The sequence below is a fragment of the Panulirus ornatus genome, chromosome 28 (genome assembly GCF_036320965.1).
Source record: "Panulirus ornatus isolate Po-2019 chromosome 28, ASM3632096v1, whole genome shotgun sequence".
NCBI classification, from domain to species: domain Eukaryota; kingdom Metazoa; phylum Arthropoda; class Malacostraca; order Decapoda; family Palinuridae; genus Panulirus; species Panulirus ornatus.
In genome coordinates, this window is record NC_092251.1 from 15,582,037 (window position 1) to 15,602,693 (window position 20,657).

Below are 20,657 nucleotides of genomic sequence, written 5' to 3' on the forward strand. Positions count from 1 at the left end.
TAATGTGAATTAGGAAATAGTATTCAGCAGCCAGGGACCAGGGTTTTGTGTTGCGAGGTTTTGTGAAATTGACAATGAAGGAATAAAGGTATGGATACCTAATGCCTCAAATACAGAGGGAACAATATGAAAGAGGAAGAAATGGATCAGCAAAGATGTCATAATGCTCATGAGCTTTGAGGTTTGCAGTGGTAAAGATATAGATGGCACTCTAACCTTATAGGAGCATTTGCAAGGAATAAAGAAACTCTGAAAAGAATATTGTTAACAAGTGAACTGAAAATCCAAAACTATTCCATAAACTCACAGGGACCAGTTGTCAAGTAAGTAGCGGCTGATCAGGCTGAGGGATTCAGAGGAAAATATTGTAGAGGGTGATGTAAGGATATTTGAGGAAGTGAACTGCAAGTTCAAAAGTGTTTTCACAAAAGAAGACTCAATAGTCCTGACACCTGTGAGTTGGAATGGGGAGGTTTTGGAAATCGTTGAGATATCAAAAAAGATATTAAGAGAATACTAAGAGGAGTTGACCCATATAATTATGGTTCATGGTCCTGATGAAATTTCATCTTATGTGCTAAAGAGATGTGCTGATATGCTTGATAGACTGCTTGAACTAATTTTGAGTACATCACTGATGGCCAGGAGAAGAAACACTACTGCTTGTTGCCTCATACAACAATATGAACAGTTTGGATAGAGGTGTCCCTCAGAATACACTTCCTGAATGAGAATTCTGGTCTGGAAGTGCAAGAAGTGGTCACTCTGGCTAGGAATGAAATACTTCCCTAGGAGGAGTCCAGAATAAGAATTAAGACCAACTAACTACTTGTTAGGAAAAGGAATGTGCCGGAGAGCAAGGTACACCAGTGATTTTATAATGTCATGATAGATTATTTATCACATGCCCTTTTCTACATAATTGGTTCCAAGACAGGTGAATGTGTGGGCACAAGTGTGTGGTTGAATGAATGTTCTCTCAGGTACAAGCTGCCAAACCATACTTCTGCTTTCTCTGCAGAATTATTTGCCACTGATAAGGCTATAGATTATATATTGAATTCAATTTGTATTAAATCAGTAATTTTTCTAATTTGTTATCAGCTCTTAAAGCTGTAGACTTTGGTTACACTGAGTCATATGAAATTCAGGGTAACATTATTAATAAATTGAATTCATATAACAAAGATATCATCTCGATTCGAGTGCCTGGTCATTGCAACGTTTACAGTCAGTGAAAAGGCAGACCAGTTGGCTGTCACCCTCTGAACTCGAATAGGTTGTTCTGATCTCTCAGGAGCTGGGGTCCTGCCTTTCTATGAGAAAGACATCAATATTTCATCTGTGGTTGAGTCAGTGGACCAGCCTAACATCACTAGAAAATATGAGCCACAGTAGCGGACTGGCCGACCACATACAGGAAGAATAGGAGGGAGGAAGTCACTCTAGTCTGTCTATGTCTCAACTTCACATATAGCACCCATGTGCAACTTCACATCAACAGATATTTCCTGCCAAGATCTCAAGCATGTTCAAGAAGCATAACCATAGACCACCTCCTCATCCTGTGCAATAAGTATAATGAACAGAGGAAAAGTTTAGTAAACTAGTTTAAGAAAAAGAAAATAAAATTCACCACATATGGTCTCTTCAGTAATAACTTGAATGTAATTAACAAATTGATTATCTTAAGTAAATGGAAACAATCAAAATGATATGAGGCAATTTGTTGGTTTGACTTAGTGCCATGGCTGACTTTAGGGTATGGCTGCTTCTGCTTTAGGCTGGTTGTGTGATGGGCAGAGCTGTTTGCTTATTATGCTGCTGGCCTGGAGCAGGGATGGTTTGGTTTGGTGCTGGTTTCATTATGGTGTTGAGCTTATTAATTGCCGATGTTAATATTTCATAACTCATATATGTACTGCATGCCAGGGTAAAGACCCATCTCTAATCTGTCCTGTCATTTTGCAGTCCTTCTTGCAGGTGCACCAGTGGGTGCTTTGCTGACTGGGTGGTGTTTGCTGCCATGTTGACATAATACCCACTTATCAACTTTTATTCCAATATCTATATTTTATCTCATTTGTTGTCATTGATATTTTTTTTCCCCTATAAGTTTGGATAGTACTTATAGGATCATTATGTAGGGACTTTATGCATTAACAAATCAAAAGAGGTTGTAGATCTAATGTCTTTCCTCATAGGTAGTGGGCTGCTAAACCCAACAAATGCATGAATGAAACAAAAAATGAAATATGAATGTGCAAATGCTATGGCAACACTCATAAACTAACCTGGTAGAGGATATAGGATTCTAGGTGGTGTTAGTATTGCATAGTTTACAGCTCTGCACAAAATGAAACAACCCAGCATGTTTAGAATTTCTGTTGCAAATTACTTGCATATAGTACTAGGATTATTAAGGACACTTAAGCAACGACAAAATAATGAGAAACAAATTGAAATCAAATTTCTACATGGCCATTCCCAAGAGGTGGCAGCATTCACATAGTAAATCTTTTGATGCTCCATGTACTCTTTCAAGGCCACTGTCATTATTTTATACTCATAGTGAGCATACATTACTCTCTCCTGCACTTTATGTACAATCTATTGATATACCACAACTTTTATAAAATATCTATATCATGAACCATAGATATGTAAACGTGTAATGTTTTAGTAATAGAGTATGATATATGGTCAATATGGCTTGTGAATTATAATATAATTTTCTGTGATATTAGATAAATGTATCTAGGCCTTTAGCAGTTATAGTTGCCATACTGACCCCACTTTGATGCCTTTCAAATAACCCAGTGCAAAACTCCAAAAACTGTGTCCTGCATGGGACAGGCAAACCTAGGAAAGTCGTCTCACATCAAAAAGGTTAAAAGTTGATTAAAATTATATTGATCAGGATTACAGCTAAGAAAATGAAATATGTGGAGAATTTCTCATGTGGTGTTTAAGAGCAATCAATATAAATTAATTGAGTTTAGCTATTAATCATATACTCATGTTAGGAACTTGGTTCTTTGATCAAGCCACTGTTTTTCTTAAATTTCCCTTCATGTTTATGGGATCAGCTTTCGATGTTGGTCAGCTGTCTGGTGAAGCAATTGTTTTTCTTCTTTGTTTTTCATTTTTCTTGATGCTTGAACTGAAAGCTTGGACCAGAGAAAGGCTCTTCTCTGCTTGATTGTTGATGCTGCAGGGACCACCTGCCTAACTATTGCACTCCAAGAACACTGGGTCTAATAACTAGCCTGTCAGATTCATCAATAATTAGGTCTCTACTGTCCCTGTGCCATCACTTCAGAGAAATTTGAAAAGGTTCTTTAATCATTCCATGACAAATAATTAAAGGATGCTGTTGACTGAGAGGTTCTTCTTGCCACTCATTGCAGAACTTTTCTCCATGAAGGGAGTGACACTTGGATAAGGAGAGTATGGTTGAATGAGTTGAAGAAGGTGTGATGAAATAAATGGTTTGGACATATGGAGATGATGAGTTGGGAGAGGTTGGCAAGGAGGAATTTATGTGCCAGAAGTGGAGGGGACATGGGAGAGACTGAATAGGCGATGGAAGGATGAAGTGCTTGTGGTGTGAACATGCAGGATGGTGAAAGACTTGCATGGGATAGAGTGAACTGGAATGATGTGATATGCAGGGGTTGATGTGCTGTCAGAGGATTGAACCAGGGCATACGAAGTACTCAGGGGAAACTACAGAAATGTCTGGGGTGTCTGGCTATGGGTATGAGGCTGTGTTTTGATACATTACACATGATAGCTAGAGAATGGATATAAGTATCTGAGGCCATTTCTTCGTCTGTTCCTGGCTCTACCTTGCTAATGTGGGAAATGTTGAACAAATTTGAAAGAATTTTGATAGTATGGGAGTGGAAAATTAGTTCCCAGGTAACCACCCCAAAATATGGCTGGATCCTTTCCATTATTGGTGTGAATAGTTCTGACATGAAGTGGAACAAAATTATGTATTATTCAAGTTTTTCATTAAGAAATTACATTCCTTTGTTTTGGGTTACTTTAATCAGGGATCTACTCTATTAGCTGAATAGGATCTTGTTACAGTACTCTTGACTATTTTGTTGAAAAGACTTTCTGAGTCATTTTCATAATTTCAGCTAAGCTTACTGAGGAAGCAACAAAACAAGCTCAAAAAGTTGGCCAGACTATTTCTCAAAAGAGTGAAGAACTCAGCAAGACACAGACATACAAAACTATATCTGACACAGCCAAGGCAGTGAAGGAGGAAATTGATCATTCAACTTTTGGAGGAGCTGGAGCTAGAGTTTATAGAGCTCCAGAAAAGCTGCGGAAAAGAGTGGAGCGAGATCCTGAAGCTGAAAAAAGAATAATCAAGGTGTGTTACCCTATAGATTGTGTCAGACTATGCATGATGAGTTGTAAGTGCTTTCAGATAAGTTTTTGTATATCTATTTTGTGTAGTTTGATAAGTCTCTTGATTTGTAAATGATGTTTACTTTTATTCTTTTTGCATTAGTCGATTCTCAGATGTGTTTATTTATTTATTTATCGTTCTTGATTACCATTTCCTGCATTACTGAGGAAGCTCCCAGATGAAGAAAGACCCATCTACTCATATACACACATACACCTACGTGCATACACATAAACATGCATATACACGTATACATACATATACTGCAAGAGGTCACAGTGGGGTGCATGATCAGTTGTATGCATAAAACCACGAGGAAAATGAAACACAGTAAGTTCCGAAGTGCACTTTTGCATTATGATCACATCATCAGGGGAGATACAAGAATAAGATAGAAGACATATAGCAGTCAGTTGATATACAAGAGACATAGCTAAGATGACATTGGTAAACAAGCGTTAGTATCTTGTAAGGCTTTTTTACTAATGGCGTCTAAGCTACATTTCTTCCTTTTATATCAACTTCAAGACAAAGCAGAGAGTGCCTGGTCTATACAGATTGGTGTTGGATGGCAAGAATTAAGTGTAATATTGGGATTTACATAAGTTTGTTAAGAAAACTGGCACCTTATGATGTGGATTGTCTCTATGAAACATGGCATGCCACATGTATAGAAAAATTACATGTTAGATATGATTATATGAACGCCTACTGAAGGGTGATTTCACCATCATGTATAAGGAAATGTGTTGAAGGTGATAACGTTATCTCAGAGAACAAACATGGGTATGTTTGAAGGAATAGTGGTTCCAACAATGTTATATGGTTGTGAGACATGGGCTATAGATAGGGTTGTGTGGAGGAGGGTGGATGTGTTGGAAATAAAATGTTTGAGGACAACATGTGGTATGAGGTGGTTTGTTTGAGTAAGTAATGAAAGGGTAAGAGAGATGTGCGGTAATAAGTGTGTGGTTGAGAGAGCAGAAGAGGGTGTGTTGAAATAGTTTGGACACTTGGAGAGAATGACTGAGGAAAGATTGACAAACAGGATATATGGGAAGTAAAGTGAAATTATGTGTGCAGGAGGGTGGATGTGCTGGAAATGAGATGTTTGAGGACAATATGTGGTGTGAGGTGGTTTGATCGAGTAAGTAATGTAAAGGTAAGAGAGATGTGTGGAAATAAAAAGAGCGTGGTTGAGAGAGCAGAAGAGGGTGTTTTGAAATGGTTTGGGCACATGGAGAGAATGAGTGAGGAAAGATTGTCCAAGAGGATATATGTGTCGGAGGTGGAGGGAACGAGAAGTGGGAGACCAAATTGGAGGTGGAAATATGGAGTGAAAAAGATTTTGAGTGATCGGGGCCTGAACATGCAGGAGGGTGAAGGGCGGGCAAGGAATAGAGTGAATTGGATCGATGTGGTATACCGGGGTCGACATGCTGTCAATGGATTGAATCAGGGCATGTGAAGCGTCTGGGGTAAACCATGGAAAGTTCTGTGGGGCCTGGATGTGGAAAGGGAGCTGTGGTTTCGGTGCATTATTGCATGACAGCTGGAGACTGAGTGTGAACGAATGGGGCCTTTGTTATCTTTTCCTAGCGCTACCTCGCACACATGAGGGGGGAGGGGGATGGTATTCCATGTGTGGCAAGGTGGCGATGGAAATGAATAAAGGCAGACAGTGTGAATTGTGTGCATGGGTATATATGTATGTGTCTGTGTGTGTATATATATGTGTACATTGAGATGTATAGGTATGTATATTTGCGTGTGTGGACGTGTGTGTATATACATGTGTATGGGGTGTGTATATACATGTGTATGGGTGGGTTGGGCCATTTCTTTCTTCTGTTTCCTTGCACTACCTCGCAAATGCGGGAGACAGCGACAAAGCAAAATAAATAAATAAATAATAAATCTTTCTTTCTTTCTTTCATACTATTCGCCATTTCCCGCATTAGCGAGGTAGCGTTAAGAACAGAGGACTGGGCCTTAGAGGGAATATCCTCACCTGACCCCCTTCTCTGTTCCTTCTTTTGGAAAATTTAAAAAAAAAAAAAAAAAAAATAATAAATAAATATAGTATAAGATCGGAACAAGAATCAAATGCCTTGTTTAATCACGTTAAAAACTATGATCATTGTATTGACTAGAGTAATGCCATCTCAGTTATTAACTTGAACTCTATTACCAAGAGAAATATCATTGAATCTATTATTGAATACACAAAGAATTATAATCTTAATATTAATGATGGTCTGTACAAATTAGATAACTTTATTGTTGATAAGATTTGTAAAATGATAAGTTTATGAACGCTTGTTGTATGTTTTGGACAATCACGTTTACCAAATGGCATCCTAGCTCCGTTATCCCTGGGGATAGGGGAGAAAGAATACTTCCCACACATTCCTTACATGTCGTAGAGGTTGACTAAAGGGGAAGAGGGGTCTGGAAACCCTCCCCTCCTTGTATTTTAATTTTCTAAATGGGGGAACAGAAGAAGGAGTCATGTGGGGAGTGCTCATCCTCCTCGAAGGCTCAGATTGGGGTGTCTAAATGTGTGTGGATGTAACCAAGACGAGAAAAAAAGGAGAAATAGGTATGTTTCAGGAAAGGAACCTGGATGTTTTGGCTCTGAGTGAAACAAAACTTAAGGGTAAAGGAGAAGAGTGGTTTGGGAATGTCTTAGGAGTAAAGTCAGGGGTTAGTGAGAGGATGAGAGCAAGAGAGGGAGTAGCACTACTTCTGAAACAGGAGTGGTGAGAGTATGTGATAGAGTGTAAGAAAGTAAACTCCAGTTGATGGAGAGAGGTGGGTGATTATTGGTGCATATGTACATGGGCATGAGAAGAAAGATGAGAGGCAAGTGTTTTGGGAGCAGCTGAGTGAGTGTGTTAGTAGTTTTGATGCATGAGACCGGGTTATAGTGATGGGTGATTTGAATGCAAAGGTGAGTAATGTGGCAGTTGAGGGAATAATTGGTGTACATGGGGTGTTCAGTGTTGTATATGGAAATGGTGAAGAGCTTGTAGATTTATGTGCTGAAAATGGACTGGTGATTGGGAATACCTGGTTTAAAAAGAGAGATATACATAAGTATATGTATGTAAGTAGGAGAGATGGCCAGAGAGCCCTATTGGATTACGTATTAAGTGATAGGCGCACGAAAGAGAGAATTTTGGATGTTAATGTGCTAAGAGGTGCAACTGGAGGGATTTCTGATCATTATCTTGTGGAGGCGAAAGTAAAGATTTGTAGAGGTTTTCAGAAAAGAAGAGAGAATGTTGGGGTGAAGAGAGTGGTGAGAGTAAGTGAGCTTGGGAAGGAGACTTGTGTGAGGAAGTACCAGGAGAGACTGAGTACAGAATGGAAAAAGTTGAGAACAAAGGATGTAAGGGGAGTGGGGGAGGAATGGGATGTATTTAGGGAATTAGTGATGGCTTGTGCAAAAGATGCTTGTGGTATGAGAAGCGTGGGAGGTGGGCAGATTAGAAAGGGTAGTGAGTGGTGGGATGAAGAAGTAAGATTATTAGTGAAAGAGAAGAGAGAGGCATTTGGACGATTTTTGCAGGAAAATAATGCAAATGAGTGGGAGATGTATAAAAGAAAGAGGCATGAGGTCAAGAGAAAGGTGCAAGTGGTGAAAAAGAGGGCAAATGAGAGTTAGGGTGAGAGAGTATCATTAAATTTTAGGGAGAATAAGATGTTTTGGAAGGAGGTAAATAAAGTGTGTCAGACAAGGGAACAAATGGGAACATCAGTGAAGGGGGCTAATGGGGAGGTAGTGGTGATGTGAGAAGGAGATGGAGTGAGTATTTTGAAGGTCTGTTGAATGTCTTTGATGATAGATTGGCAAATATAGGGTGTTTTGGCTGAGGTGGTGTGCAAAGTGAGAGGGTTAGGGAGAATGATTTGCTAAACAGAGAAAAGGTAGTAAAAGCTTTGCAGAAGATGAAAGCCAGCAAGGCAGCAGGTTTGGATGGTATTGCAGTGGACTGCATACTTGCCCCTCTTTCCAAAACTCTTGCATTCACTCCCTAACAACCCCATCCATAAACAAATTAAACAACCATGGAGACATCACACACCCCTGCCGCAAATCTACATTCACTGAGAACCGATCACTTTCTCTCTTCCTACACGTACACATACCTTACATCCTCGATAAAAACCTTTCACTGCTTCTAACAACTTGCCTCCCACACCATATATTCTTAATACCTTCCACAGAGCATCTCTATCAACTCTATCATATGCCTTCTCCAGATCCATAGATGCAACATACAGATCCATTTGCTTTTCTAAGTATTTCTCACATACATTCTTCAAAGCAAACACCTGATCCACACATCCTCTACCACTTCTGAAACCACACTGCTCTTCCCCAATTTGATGCTCAGTACATGCCTTCACCCTCTCAATCAATACCCTCCCATATAATTTCCCAGGAACTCTCAACAAACTTATACCTTTGTAATTTGAGCACTCACCTTTGTCCCCTTTGCCTTTGTACAATGGCACTATGCAAGCATTCTGCCAATCCTCAGGCACCTCACCATGAATCATACATAAATTGAATAACCTTACCAACCAGTCAACAGTACAATCACCCCCTTTTTTAATAAATTCCACTGCAGTACCATCCAAACCTGCTGCCTTGCCAGCTTTCATCTTCCGCAAAGCTTTTATTACCTTTTCTCTGTTTAGCAAATCATTTTCCCTAGTCCTCTCGCTTTGCACACCACCTCGACTAAAACACCCTATATCTGCCACTCTATTATCAAACACATTCAACAAACCTTCAAAATACTCACTCCATCTCCTTCTCACATCACCACTACTTGTTATCACCTCCCCATTAGCCCCCTTCACTGAAGTTCCCATGTCTTATGCACTTTATTTACCTCCTTCCAAAACATCTTTTTATTCTCCCTAAAATTTAATGATACTCTCTCACCCCAACTCTCATTTGCCCTTTTTTTCACCTCTTGCACCGTTCTCTTGACCTCCTGACTCTTTCTTTTATACATATCCCACTCATTTGCATTATTTCCTTGCAAAAATTGTCCAAATGCCTCTCTCTTCTCTTTCACTAATAATCTTTTTTCTTCATCCCACCACTCACTATCCTTTCTAATCTGCCCACCTCCCATGCTTCTCATGCCACAAGCATCTTTTGCGCAAGGCATCACTGCTCTCCTAAATACATCCCATTCCTCCCCCACTCCCTGTATGTTCTTTTTTCTCACTTTTTTCCATTCTGTACTCAGTCTCTCCTGGTGCTTCCTCACACAAGTCTCCTTCCCAAGCTCACTTACTCTCACCACTCTCTTCACCCCAACGTTCTGTCTTCTTTTCTGAAAACCTCTACAAATCTTCACCTTCGCCTCCACAAGGTAATGATCAGACATCCCTCCAGTTGCACCTCTTAGCACATTTAACATCCAAAAGTCTCTCTTTCGTGCGCCTATCAATTAACACATAATCTAATAATGCTCTCTGGCCATCTCTCCTACTTACATACTTTTTTTTTTTTTTTTTGCTTTGTCGCTGTCTCCCGCGTTTGCGAGGTAGTGCAAGGAAACAGACGAAAGAAATGGCCCAACCCACCCCCATACACATGTATATACATACGTCCACACACGCAAATATACATACCTACACAGCTTTCCATGGTTTACCCCAGACGCTTCACATGCCCTGATTCAATCCACTGACAGCACGTCAACCCCGGTATACCACATCGCTCCAATTCACTCTATTCCTTGCCCTCCTTTCACCCTCCTGCATGTTCAGGCCCCGATCACACAAAATCTTTTTCACTCCATCTTTCCACCTCCAATTTGGTCTCCCACTTCTCCTCGTTCCCTCCACCTCCGACACATATATCCTCTTGGTCAATCTTTCCTCACTCATTCTCTCCATGTGCCCAAACCATTTCAAAACACCCTCTTCTGCTCTCTCAACCACGCTCTTTTTGTTTCCACACATCTCTCTTACCCTTATGTTACTTACTCGATCAAACCACCTCACACCACACATTGTCCTCAAACATCTCATTTCCAGCACATCCATCCTCCTGCGCACCACTCTATCCATAGCCCACGCCTCGCAACCATACAACATTGTTGGAACCACTATTCCTTCAAACATACCCATTTTTGCTTTCCGAGATAATGTTCTCAACTTCCACACATTCTTCAAGGCTCCCAGAATTTTCGCCCCCTCCCCCATCCTATGATCCACTTCCGCTTCCATGGTTCCATCCTTGCCCCTCTTTCCAAAACTCTTGCATTCACCTCCCTAACAACCCCATCCATAAACAAATTAAACAACCATGGAGACATCACACACCCCTGCCGCAAACCTACATTCACTGAGAACCAATCACTTTCCTCTCTTCCTACACGTACACATGCCTTACATCCTCGATAAAAACTTTTCACTGCTTCTAACAACTTGCCTCCCACACCATATATTCTTAATACCTTCCACAGAGCATCTCTATCAACTCTATCATATGCCTTCTCCAGATCCATAAAAGCTACATACAAATCCATTTGCTTTTCTAAGTATTTCTCACATACATTCTTCAAAGCAAACACCTGATCCACACATCCTCTACCACATACGTTATATATATATTTATTTTGCTTTGTCGCTGTCTCCCGCTTTAGCAAGGTAGCGCAAGGAATACACATGTATATACATACACATGTATATACATACACGTCCACACACGCAAATATACATACCCTTACATCTCAATGTACACATATATATACACACACAGACATATACATATATACACATGTACATAATTCATACTGTCTTCCTTTATTTATTCCCATCGCCACTTTGCCACACATGGAATAACAACCCCCTCCCCCCTCATGTGTGCGAGGTAGCGCTAGGAAAAGACAACAAAGGCCCCATTCGTTCACACTCAGTCTCTAGCTGTCATGTAATAATGCACCGAAACCACAGCTCCCTTTCCACATCCAGGCCCCACAGAACTTTCCATGGTTTACTCCAGACGCTTCACATGCCCTGGTTCAATCCATTGACAGCACGACGACCCCGGTATACCACATCTTTCCAATTCACTCTATTCCTTGCATTCCTTTCACCCTCCTGCATGTGCAGGCCCCGATCACTCAAAATCTTTTTCACTCCATCTTTCCACCTCCAATTTGGTCTCCCACTTCTCCTCGTTCCCTCCACCTCTGACACATATATCCTCTTGGTCAATCTTTCCTCACTCATTCTCTCCATGTGACCAAATCATTTCAAAACACCCTCTTCTGCTCTCTCAACCACACTCTTTTTATTTCCACACATCTCTCTTACCCTTACATTACTTACTTCATCAAACCACCTCACACCACATTTTGTCCTCAAACATCTCAAACATCTTTTTAAGCCAGGTATTCCCAATCACCAGTCCTTTTTCAGCACATAAATCTACAAGCTCTTCACCATTTCCATTTACAACACTGAACACCCCATGTATATCAATCATTCCCTCAACTGCCACATTACTCACCTTTGCATTCAAATCACCCATCACTATAACCCGGTCTCATGCATCAAAACCACTAACACACTCATTCAGCTGCTCCCAAAACACTTGCCTCTCATGATCTTTCTTCTCATGCCCAGGTGCATATGCACCAATAATCACCCATATCTCTCCATCAACTTTCAGTTTTACCCATATCAATCTAGAGTTTACTTTCTTACACTCTATCACATACTCCCACCACTCCTGTTTCAGGAGTAGTGCTACTCCTTCCCTTGCTCTTGTCCTCTCACTAACCCCTAACTTTACTCCCAAGACATTCCCAAACCACTCTTCCCCTTTACCCTTGAGCTTCGTTTCACTGAGAGCCAAAACATTCAGGTTCCTTTCCTCAAACATACTACCTTCTTTTTTTTTTTTTTTCATACTATTCGCCATTTCCTGCATCAGCGAGGTAGCGTTAAGAACAGAGGACTGGGCCTTTGAGGGAATATCCTCATATGGCCCCCTTCTCTGTTCCTTCTTTTGGAAAATTTAAAAAAAAAATGAGAGGGGAGGATTTCCAGCCTCCCGCTCCCTTCCCTTTTAGTCGCCTTCTACTACATGCAGGGAATACGTGGGAAGTATTCTTTCTCCCCTATATATATTTATCTATTCATTCACTTTGCCCCGTCGCCGTCCCCCCCGTCTCTCCTTTTTTCTCATCTTGGTTACATCCACACACTTTTAGACACCCTGATCTGAGCCTTCGAGGAGGATGAGCATTCTCCTTGTGACTCCTTCTTCTGTTTCCCCTTTTAGAAAGTTAAAATTCAAGGAGGGGAGGGTTTCTAGCCCCCCGCTCCCGTCCCCTTTAGTCGCCTTGTACGACACATGAGGAATGTGTGGGAAGTATTCTTTCTCCCCTATCCCCAGTAGCGCTGTATCACCCGTATCGGCACTGGTAGCTGATTTGGTTGAGAAACTGTAGAGGTTGGTGACTGAGTTTGTTAAAGTGTATGAAAGAACAAATTTGAGAGTAAATTTGAGCAAGGTTATTAGGTTCAGTAGGGTTGAGGGACAAGTTAATTGGGAGGTAAGTTTGAATGGAGAAGAACTGGAGGAGGAGAAAGGAGAAGAGGTAGTAAAAGATTTACGGAAGATGAAAGCCAGCAAGGCAGCGGGTTTGGATGGTATTGCAGTGGAATTTATTAAAAAAGGGGGGTGCCTGTATTGTTGATTGGTTGGTAAAGTGATTTAATGTATGTTTGACTCATGGTGAGGTGGTTGAGGATTGGCGGAATGCTTGCATAGTGCCATTGTACAAAGGCAAAGGGGATAAAAGTGAAGGCTCAAATCACAGAAGTATAAGTTTGTTGAGTATTCCTGGGAAATTATATGGGAGGGTATTGATTGAGAGGGTGAAGGCATGTACAGAGCATCAGATTGGGGAAGAGCAGTGTGGTTTCAGAAGTGGTAGAGGATGTGTGGATCAGGTGTTTGCTTTGAAGAATGTATGTGAGAAATACTTAGAAAGGCAAATGGATTTGTATGTAGCATTTATGGATCTGGAGAAGGCATATGATAGAGTTGATAGAGATGCTCTGTGGAAGGTATTAAGAATATATGGTGTGGGAGGCAAGGTGTTAGAAGCAGTGAAAAGTTTTTATCGAGGATGTAAGGCATGTGTACGTGTAGGAAGAGAGGACAGTGGTTGCTTCTCAAGGAATGTAGGTTTGTGGCAGGGGTGTGTGATGTCTCCATGGTTGTTTAATTTGTTTCTGGATGGGGTTGTTAGGGATGTGAATGTAAGAGTTTTGGAAAGAGGGGCAAGTATGCAGTCTGTTGTGGATGAGAGAGCTTGGGAAGTGAGTCAGTTGTTGTTTGCTGATGATACAGCGCTGGTGGCTGATTCATGTGAGAAACTGTAAAAGCTGGTGACTGAGTTTAGTAAAGTGTGTGAAAGAGAGTAAATGTGAATAAGAGCAAGGTTATTAGGTACAGTAGGGTTGAGGGTCAAGTCAATTGGGAGGTAAGTTTGATTGGAGAAAAACTGGAGGAAGTGAAGTGTTTTAGATATCTGGGAGTGGATTTGGCAGCGGATGGAACCATGGAAGCGGAAGTGAGTCATAGGTTGGGGTAGGGGGCGAAAGTTCTGGGAGCGTTGAAGAATGTTTGGAAGTCGAGAACATTATCTCGGAAAGGAAAAATGGGTATGTATGAAGGAATAGTGGTTCCAACAATGTTATATGGTTGCGAGGTGTGGGCAGTAGATAGAGTTGTGCGGAGGAGGGTGGATATGCTGGAAATGAGATGTTTGAGGACAATATGTGGCGTGAGGTGGTTTGATCGAGTAAGTAATAATAGGGTAAGAGAGATGTGTGGTAATAAAAGGGTGTGGTTGAGAGAGCAGAAGAGGGTGTTTTGAAATGGTTTGGTCACATAGAGAGAATGAGTGAGGATAGATTGACCAAGAGCATATATGTGTCAGAGGTGGAGGGAATGAGGATAAGTGGGAGACCAACTTGGAGGTGGAAAGATGGATTGAAAAAGATAGAGTGATCGGGGCCTGAACATGCAGGAGGGTGAAAGGCATGCAAGGAATAGAGTTAATTGGACCAATGTGGTATACCGGGGTTGACATGCTGTCAATGGATTGAATCAGGGCATGTGAAGCGTCTGGGGTAAACCATGGAAAGTTCTGTGGGGCCTGGATGTGGAAAGGGAGCTGTGGTTTCGGTGCATTATTGCATGACAGCTGGAGACTGAGTGTGAACGAATGGGGCCTTTGTTATCTTTTCCTAGCGCTACCTTGCACACATGAGGGGGGAGGGGGATGGTATTCCATGTGTGGCAAGGTGGCGATGGAAATGAATAAAGGCAGACAGTGTGAATTGTGTGCATGGGTATATATGTATGTGTCTGTGTGTGTATATATATGTGTACATTGAGAAGTATAGGTATGTATATTTGCGTGTGTGGACGTGTGTGTATATACATGTGTATGGGGTGTGTATATACATGTGTATGGGTGGGTTGGGCCATTTCTTTCTTCTGTTTCCTTGCACTACCTCGCAAATGCGGGAGACAGCGACAAAGCAAAATAAATAAATAAATAATAATTTTTTTTTTTTTTTTTTTTTTTTTTATACTTTGTCGCTGTCTCCCGCGTTTGCGAGGTAGCGCAAGGAAACAGACGAAAGAAATGGCCCCCCCCCCCCATACACATGTACATACACACGTCCACACACGCAAATATACATACCTACACAGCTTTCCATGGTTTACCCCAGACGCTTCACATGCCTTGATTCAATCCACTGACAGCACGTCAACCCCTGTATACCACATGACTCCAATTCACTCTATTCCTTGCCCTCCTTTCACCCTCCTGCATGTTCAGGCCCCGATCACACAAAATCTTTTTCACTCCATCTTTCCACCTCCAATTTGGTCTCCCTCTTCTCCTCGTTCCCTCCACCTCCGACACATATATCCTCTTGGTCAATCTCTCCTCACTCATTCTCTCCATGTGCCCAAACCATTTCAAAACACCCTCTTCTGCTCTCTCAACCACGCTCTTTTTATTTCCACACATCTCTCTTACCCTTACGTTACTTACTCGATCAAACCACCTCACACCACACATTGTCCTCAAACATCTCATTTCCAGCACATCCATCCTCCTGCGCACATCTCTATCCATAGCCCACGCCTCGCAACCATACAACATTGTTGGAACCACTATTCCCTCAAACATACCCATTTTCGCTTTCCGAGATAATGTTCTCGACTTCCACACATTTTTCAAGGCTCCCAAAATTTTCGCCCCCTCCCCCACCCTATGATCCACTTCCGCTTCCATGGTTCCATCCGCTGACAGATCCACTCCCAGATATCTAAAACACTTCACTTCCTCCAGTTTTTCTCCATTCAAACTCACCTCCCAATTGACTTGACCCTCACCCCTACTGTACCTAATAACCTTGCTCTTATTCACATTTACTCTCAACTTTCTTCTTCCACACACTTTACCAAACTCAGTCACCAGCTTCTGCAGTTTCTCACATGAATCAGCCACCAGCGCTGTATCATCAGCGAACAACAACTGACTCACTTCCCAAGCTCTCTCATCCCCAACAGACTTCATACTTGCCCCTCTTTCCAGGACTCTTGCATTTACCTCCCTTACAACCCCATCCATAAACAAATTAAACAACCATGGAGACATCACACACCCCTGCCGCAAACCTACATTCACTGAGAACCAATCACTTTCCTCTCTTCCTACACGTACACATGCCTTACATCCTCGATAAAAACTTTTCACTGCTTCTAACAACTTGCCTCCCACACCATATATTCTTAATACCTTCCACAGAGCATCTCTATCAACTCTATCATATGCCTTCTCCAGATCCATAAATGCTACATACAAATCCATTTGCTTTTCTAAGTATTTCTCACATACATTCTTCAAAGCAAACACCTGATCCACACATCCTCTACCACTTCTGAAACCGCACTGCTCTTCCCCAATCTGATGCTCTGTACATGCCTTCACCCTCTCGATCAATACCCTCCCATATAATTTACCAGGAATACTCAACAAACTTATACCTCTGTAATTTGAGCACTCACTCTTATCCCCTTTGCCTTTGTACAATGGCACTATGCACGCATTCCGCCAATCCTCAGGCACCTCACCATGAGTCATACATACATTAAATAACCTTACCAACCAGTCAACAATACAGTCACCCCCTTTTTTAATAAATTCCACTGCAATACCATCCAAACCTGCTGCCTTGCCGGCTTTCATCTTCCGCAAAGCTTTTACTACCTCTTCTCTGTTTACCAAATCATTTTCCCTAACCCTCTCACTTTGCACACCACCTCGACCAAAACACCCTATATCTGCCACTCTGTCATCAGACACATTCAACAAACCTTCAAAATACTCATTCCATCTCCTTCTCACATCACCGCTACTTGTTATCACCTCCCCATTTGCGCCCTTCACTGAAGTTCCCATTTGCTCCCTTGTCTTACGCACCCTATTTACCTCCTTCCAGAACATCTTTTTATTCTCCCTAAAATTTACTGATAGTCTCTCACCCCAACTCTCATTTGCCCTTTTTTTCACCTCTTGCACCTTTCTCTTGACCTCCTGTCTCTTTCTTTTATACTTCTCCCACTCAATTGCATTTTTTCCCTGCAAAAATCGTCCAAATGCCTCTCTCTTCTCTTTCACTAATACTCTTACTTCTTCATCCCACCACTCACTACCCTTTCTAAACAGCCCACCTCCCACTCTTCTCATGCCACAAGCATCTTTTGCGCAATCCATCACTGATTCCCTAAATACATCCCATTCCTCCCCCACTCCCCTTACTTCCATTGTTCTCACCTTTTTCCATTCTGTACACAGTCTCTCCTGGTACTTCCCCACACAGGTCTCCTTCCCAAGCTCACTTACTCTCACCACCTTCTTCACCCCAACATTCACTCCTCTTTTCTGAAAACCCATACTAATCTTCACCTTAGCCTCCACAAGATAATGATCAGACATCCCTCCAGTTGCACCTCTCAGCACATTAACATCCAAAATGTTAATAAATATAGTATAAGATCGGAACAAGAATCAAATGCCTTGTTTAATCACGTTAAAAACTATGATCATTATATTGACTAGAGTAATGCCATCTCAGTTATTAACTCGAACTCTATTACCAAGAGAAATATCATTGAATCTATTATTGAATACACAAAGAATTATAATCTTAATATTAATGATGGTCTGTACAAATTAGATAACTTTATTGTTGATAAGATTTGTAAAATGATAAGTTTATGAACGCTTGTTGTATGTTTTGGACAATCACGTTTACCAAATGGCATCCTAGCTTCCTTATCCCTGGGGATAGGGGAGAAAGAATACTTCCCACACATTCCTTACATGTCGTAGAGGGTGACTAAAGGGGAAGGGGGGTCTGGAAACCCTCCCCTCCTTGTATTTTAATTTTCTAAATGGGGGAACAGAAGAAGGAGTCATGTGGGGAGTGCTCATCCTCCTCGAAGGCTCAGATTGGGGTGTCTAAATGTGTGTGGATGTAACCAAGACGAGAAAAAAAGGAGAAATAGGTATGTTTCAGGAAAGGAACCTGGATGTTTTGGCTCTGAGTGAAACAAAACTTAAGGGTAAAGGAGAAGAGTGGTTTGGGAATGTCTTGGGAGTAAAGTCAGGGGTTAGTGAGAGGATGAGAGCAAGAGAGGGAGTAGCACTACTTCTGAAACAGGAGTGGTGAGAGTATGTGATAGAGTGTAAGAAAGTAAACTCCAGTTGATGGAGAGAGGTGGGTGATTATTGGTGCATATGTACATGGGCATGAGAAGATAGATGAGAGGCAAGTGTTTTGGGAGCAGCTGAGTGAGTGTGTTAGTAGTTTTGATGCATGAGACCGGGTTATAGTGATGGGTGATTTGAATGTAAAGGTGAGTAATGTGGCAGTTGAGGGAATAATTGGTGTACATGGGGTGTTCAGTGTTGTATATGGAAATGGTGAAGAGCTTGTAGATTTATGTGCTGAAAATGGACTGGTGATTGGGAATACCTGGTTTAAAAAGAGAGATATACATAAGTATATGTATGTAAGTAGGAGAGATGGCCAGAGAGCCCTATTGGATTACGTATTAAGTGATAGGCGCACGAAAGAGAGAATTTTGGATGTTAATGTGCTAAGAGGTGCAACTGGAGGGATTTCTGATCATTATCTTGTGGAGGCGAAAGTAAAGATTTGTAGAGGTTTTCAGAAAAGAGGAGAGAATGTTGGGGTGAAGAGAGTGGTGAGAGTAAGTGAGCTTGGGAAGGAGACTTGTGTGAGGAAGTACCAGGAGAGACTGAGTACAGAATGGAAAAAGTTGAGAACAAAGAATGTAAGGGGAGTGGGGGAGGAATGGGATGTATTTAGGGAATTAGTGATGGCTTGTGCAAAAGATGCTTGTGGCATGAGAAGCATGGGAGGTGGGCAGATTAGAAAGGGTAGTGAGTGGTGGGATGAAGAAGTAAGATTATTAGTGAAAGAGAAGAGAGAGGCATTTGGACGATTTTTGCAGGAAAATAATGCAATTGAGTGGGAGATGTATAAAAGAAAGAGGCATGAGGTCAAGAGAAAGGTGCAAGAGGTGAAAAAGAGGGCAAATGAGAGTTAGGGTGAGAGAGTATCATTAAATTTTAGGGAGAATAAGATGTTTTGGAAGGAGGTAAATAAAGTGCGTCAGACAAGGGAACAAATGGGAACATCAGTGAAGGGGGCTAATGGGGAGGTAGTGGTGATGTGAGAAGGAGATGGAGTGAGTATTTTGAAGGTCTGTTGAATGTCTTTGATGATAGATTGGCAAATATAGGGTGTTTTGGCTGAGGTGGTGTGCAAAGTGAGAGGGTTAGGGAGAATGATTTGCTAAACAGAGAAAAGGTAGTAAAAGCTTTGCAGAAGATGAAAGCCAGCAAGGCAGCAGGTTTCGATGGTATTGCAGTGGACTGCATACTTGCCCCTCTTTCCAAAACTCTTGCATTCACTCCCTAACAACCCCATCCATAAACAAATTAAACAACCATGGAGACATCACACACCCCTGCCGCAAATCTACATTCACTGAGAACCGATCACTTTCCTCTCTTCCTACACGTACACATACCTTACATCCTCGATAAAAACCTTTCACTGCTTCTAACAACTTGCCTCCCACACCATATATTCTTAATACCTTCCACAGAGCATCTCTATCAACTCTGTCATATGCCTTCTCCAGATCCATAGATGCAACATACAAATCCATTTGCTTTTCTAAGTATTTCTCACATACATTCTTCAAAGCAAACACCTGATCCACACATCCTCTACCACTTCTGAAACCACACTGCTCTTCCCCAATTTGATGCTCAGTACATGCCTTCACCCTCTCAATCAATACCCTCCCATATAATTTCCCAGGAATTCTCAACAAACTTATACCTTTGTAATTTGAGCACTCACCTTTGTCCCCTTTGCCTTTGTACAATGGCACTATGCAAGCATTCTGCCAATCCTCAGGCACCTCACCATGAATCATACATAAATTGAATAACCTTACCAACCAGTCAACAGTACAATCACCCCCTTTTTTAATAAATTCCACTGCAATACCATCCAAACCTGCTGCCTTGCCAGCTTTCATCTTCCGCAAAGCTTTTATTACCTTTTCTCTGTTTAGCAAATCATTTTCCCTAGCCCTCTCGCTTTGCACACCACCTCGACTAAAACACCCTATATCTGCCACTCTATTATCAAACACATTCAACAAACCTTCAAAATACTCACTCCATCTCCTTCTCACTTGTTATCACCTCCCCATTAGCCCCCTTCACTGAAGTTCCCATGTCTTACGCACTTTATTTACCTCCTTCCAAAACATCTTTATATTCTCCCTAAAATTTAATGATACTCTCTCACCCCAACTCTCATTTGCCCTTTTTTTCACCTCTTGCACCGTTCTCTTGACCTCCTGACTCTTTCTTTTATACATATCCCACTCATTTGCATTATTTCCTTGCAAAAATTGTCCAAATGCCTCTCTCTTCTCTTTCACTAATAATCTTTTTTCTTCATCCCACCACTCACTATCCTTTCTAATCTGCCCACCTCCCATGCTTCTCATGCCACAAGCATCTTTTGCGCAAGGCAT

The 20,657-nt window shown here is 41.5% G+C and overlaps 1 protein-coding gene across 3 annotated transcripts in view; it reads left to right on the plus strand.

The window, feature by feature from the left end:
* Window positions 1–20,657, plus strand: part of LOC139757863 (mitochondrial import inner membrane translocase subunit TIM44) — a 201,365-nt gene that overhangs the window by 80,099 nt on the left and 100,609 nt on the right. For all 3 annotated transcript variants that reach the window (XM_071678767.1, XM_071678768.1, XM_071678769.1), the window contains exon 5: window positions 4,152–4,390. In XM_071678767.1, coding sequence (XP_071534868.1) covers window positions 4,152–4,390 — 239 coding nt within the window. The remainder of the gene's footprint in view (window positions 1–4,151; window positions 4,391–20,657) is intronic.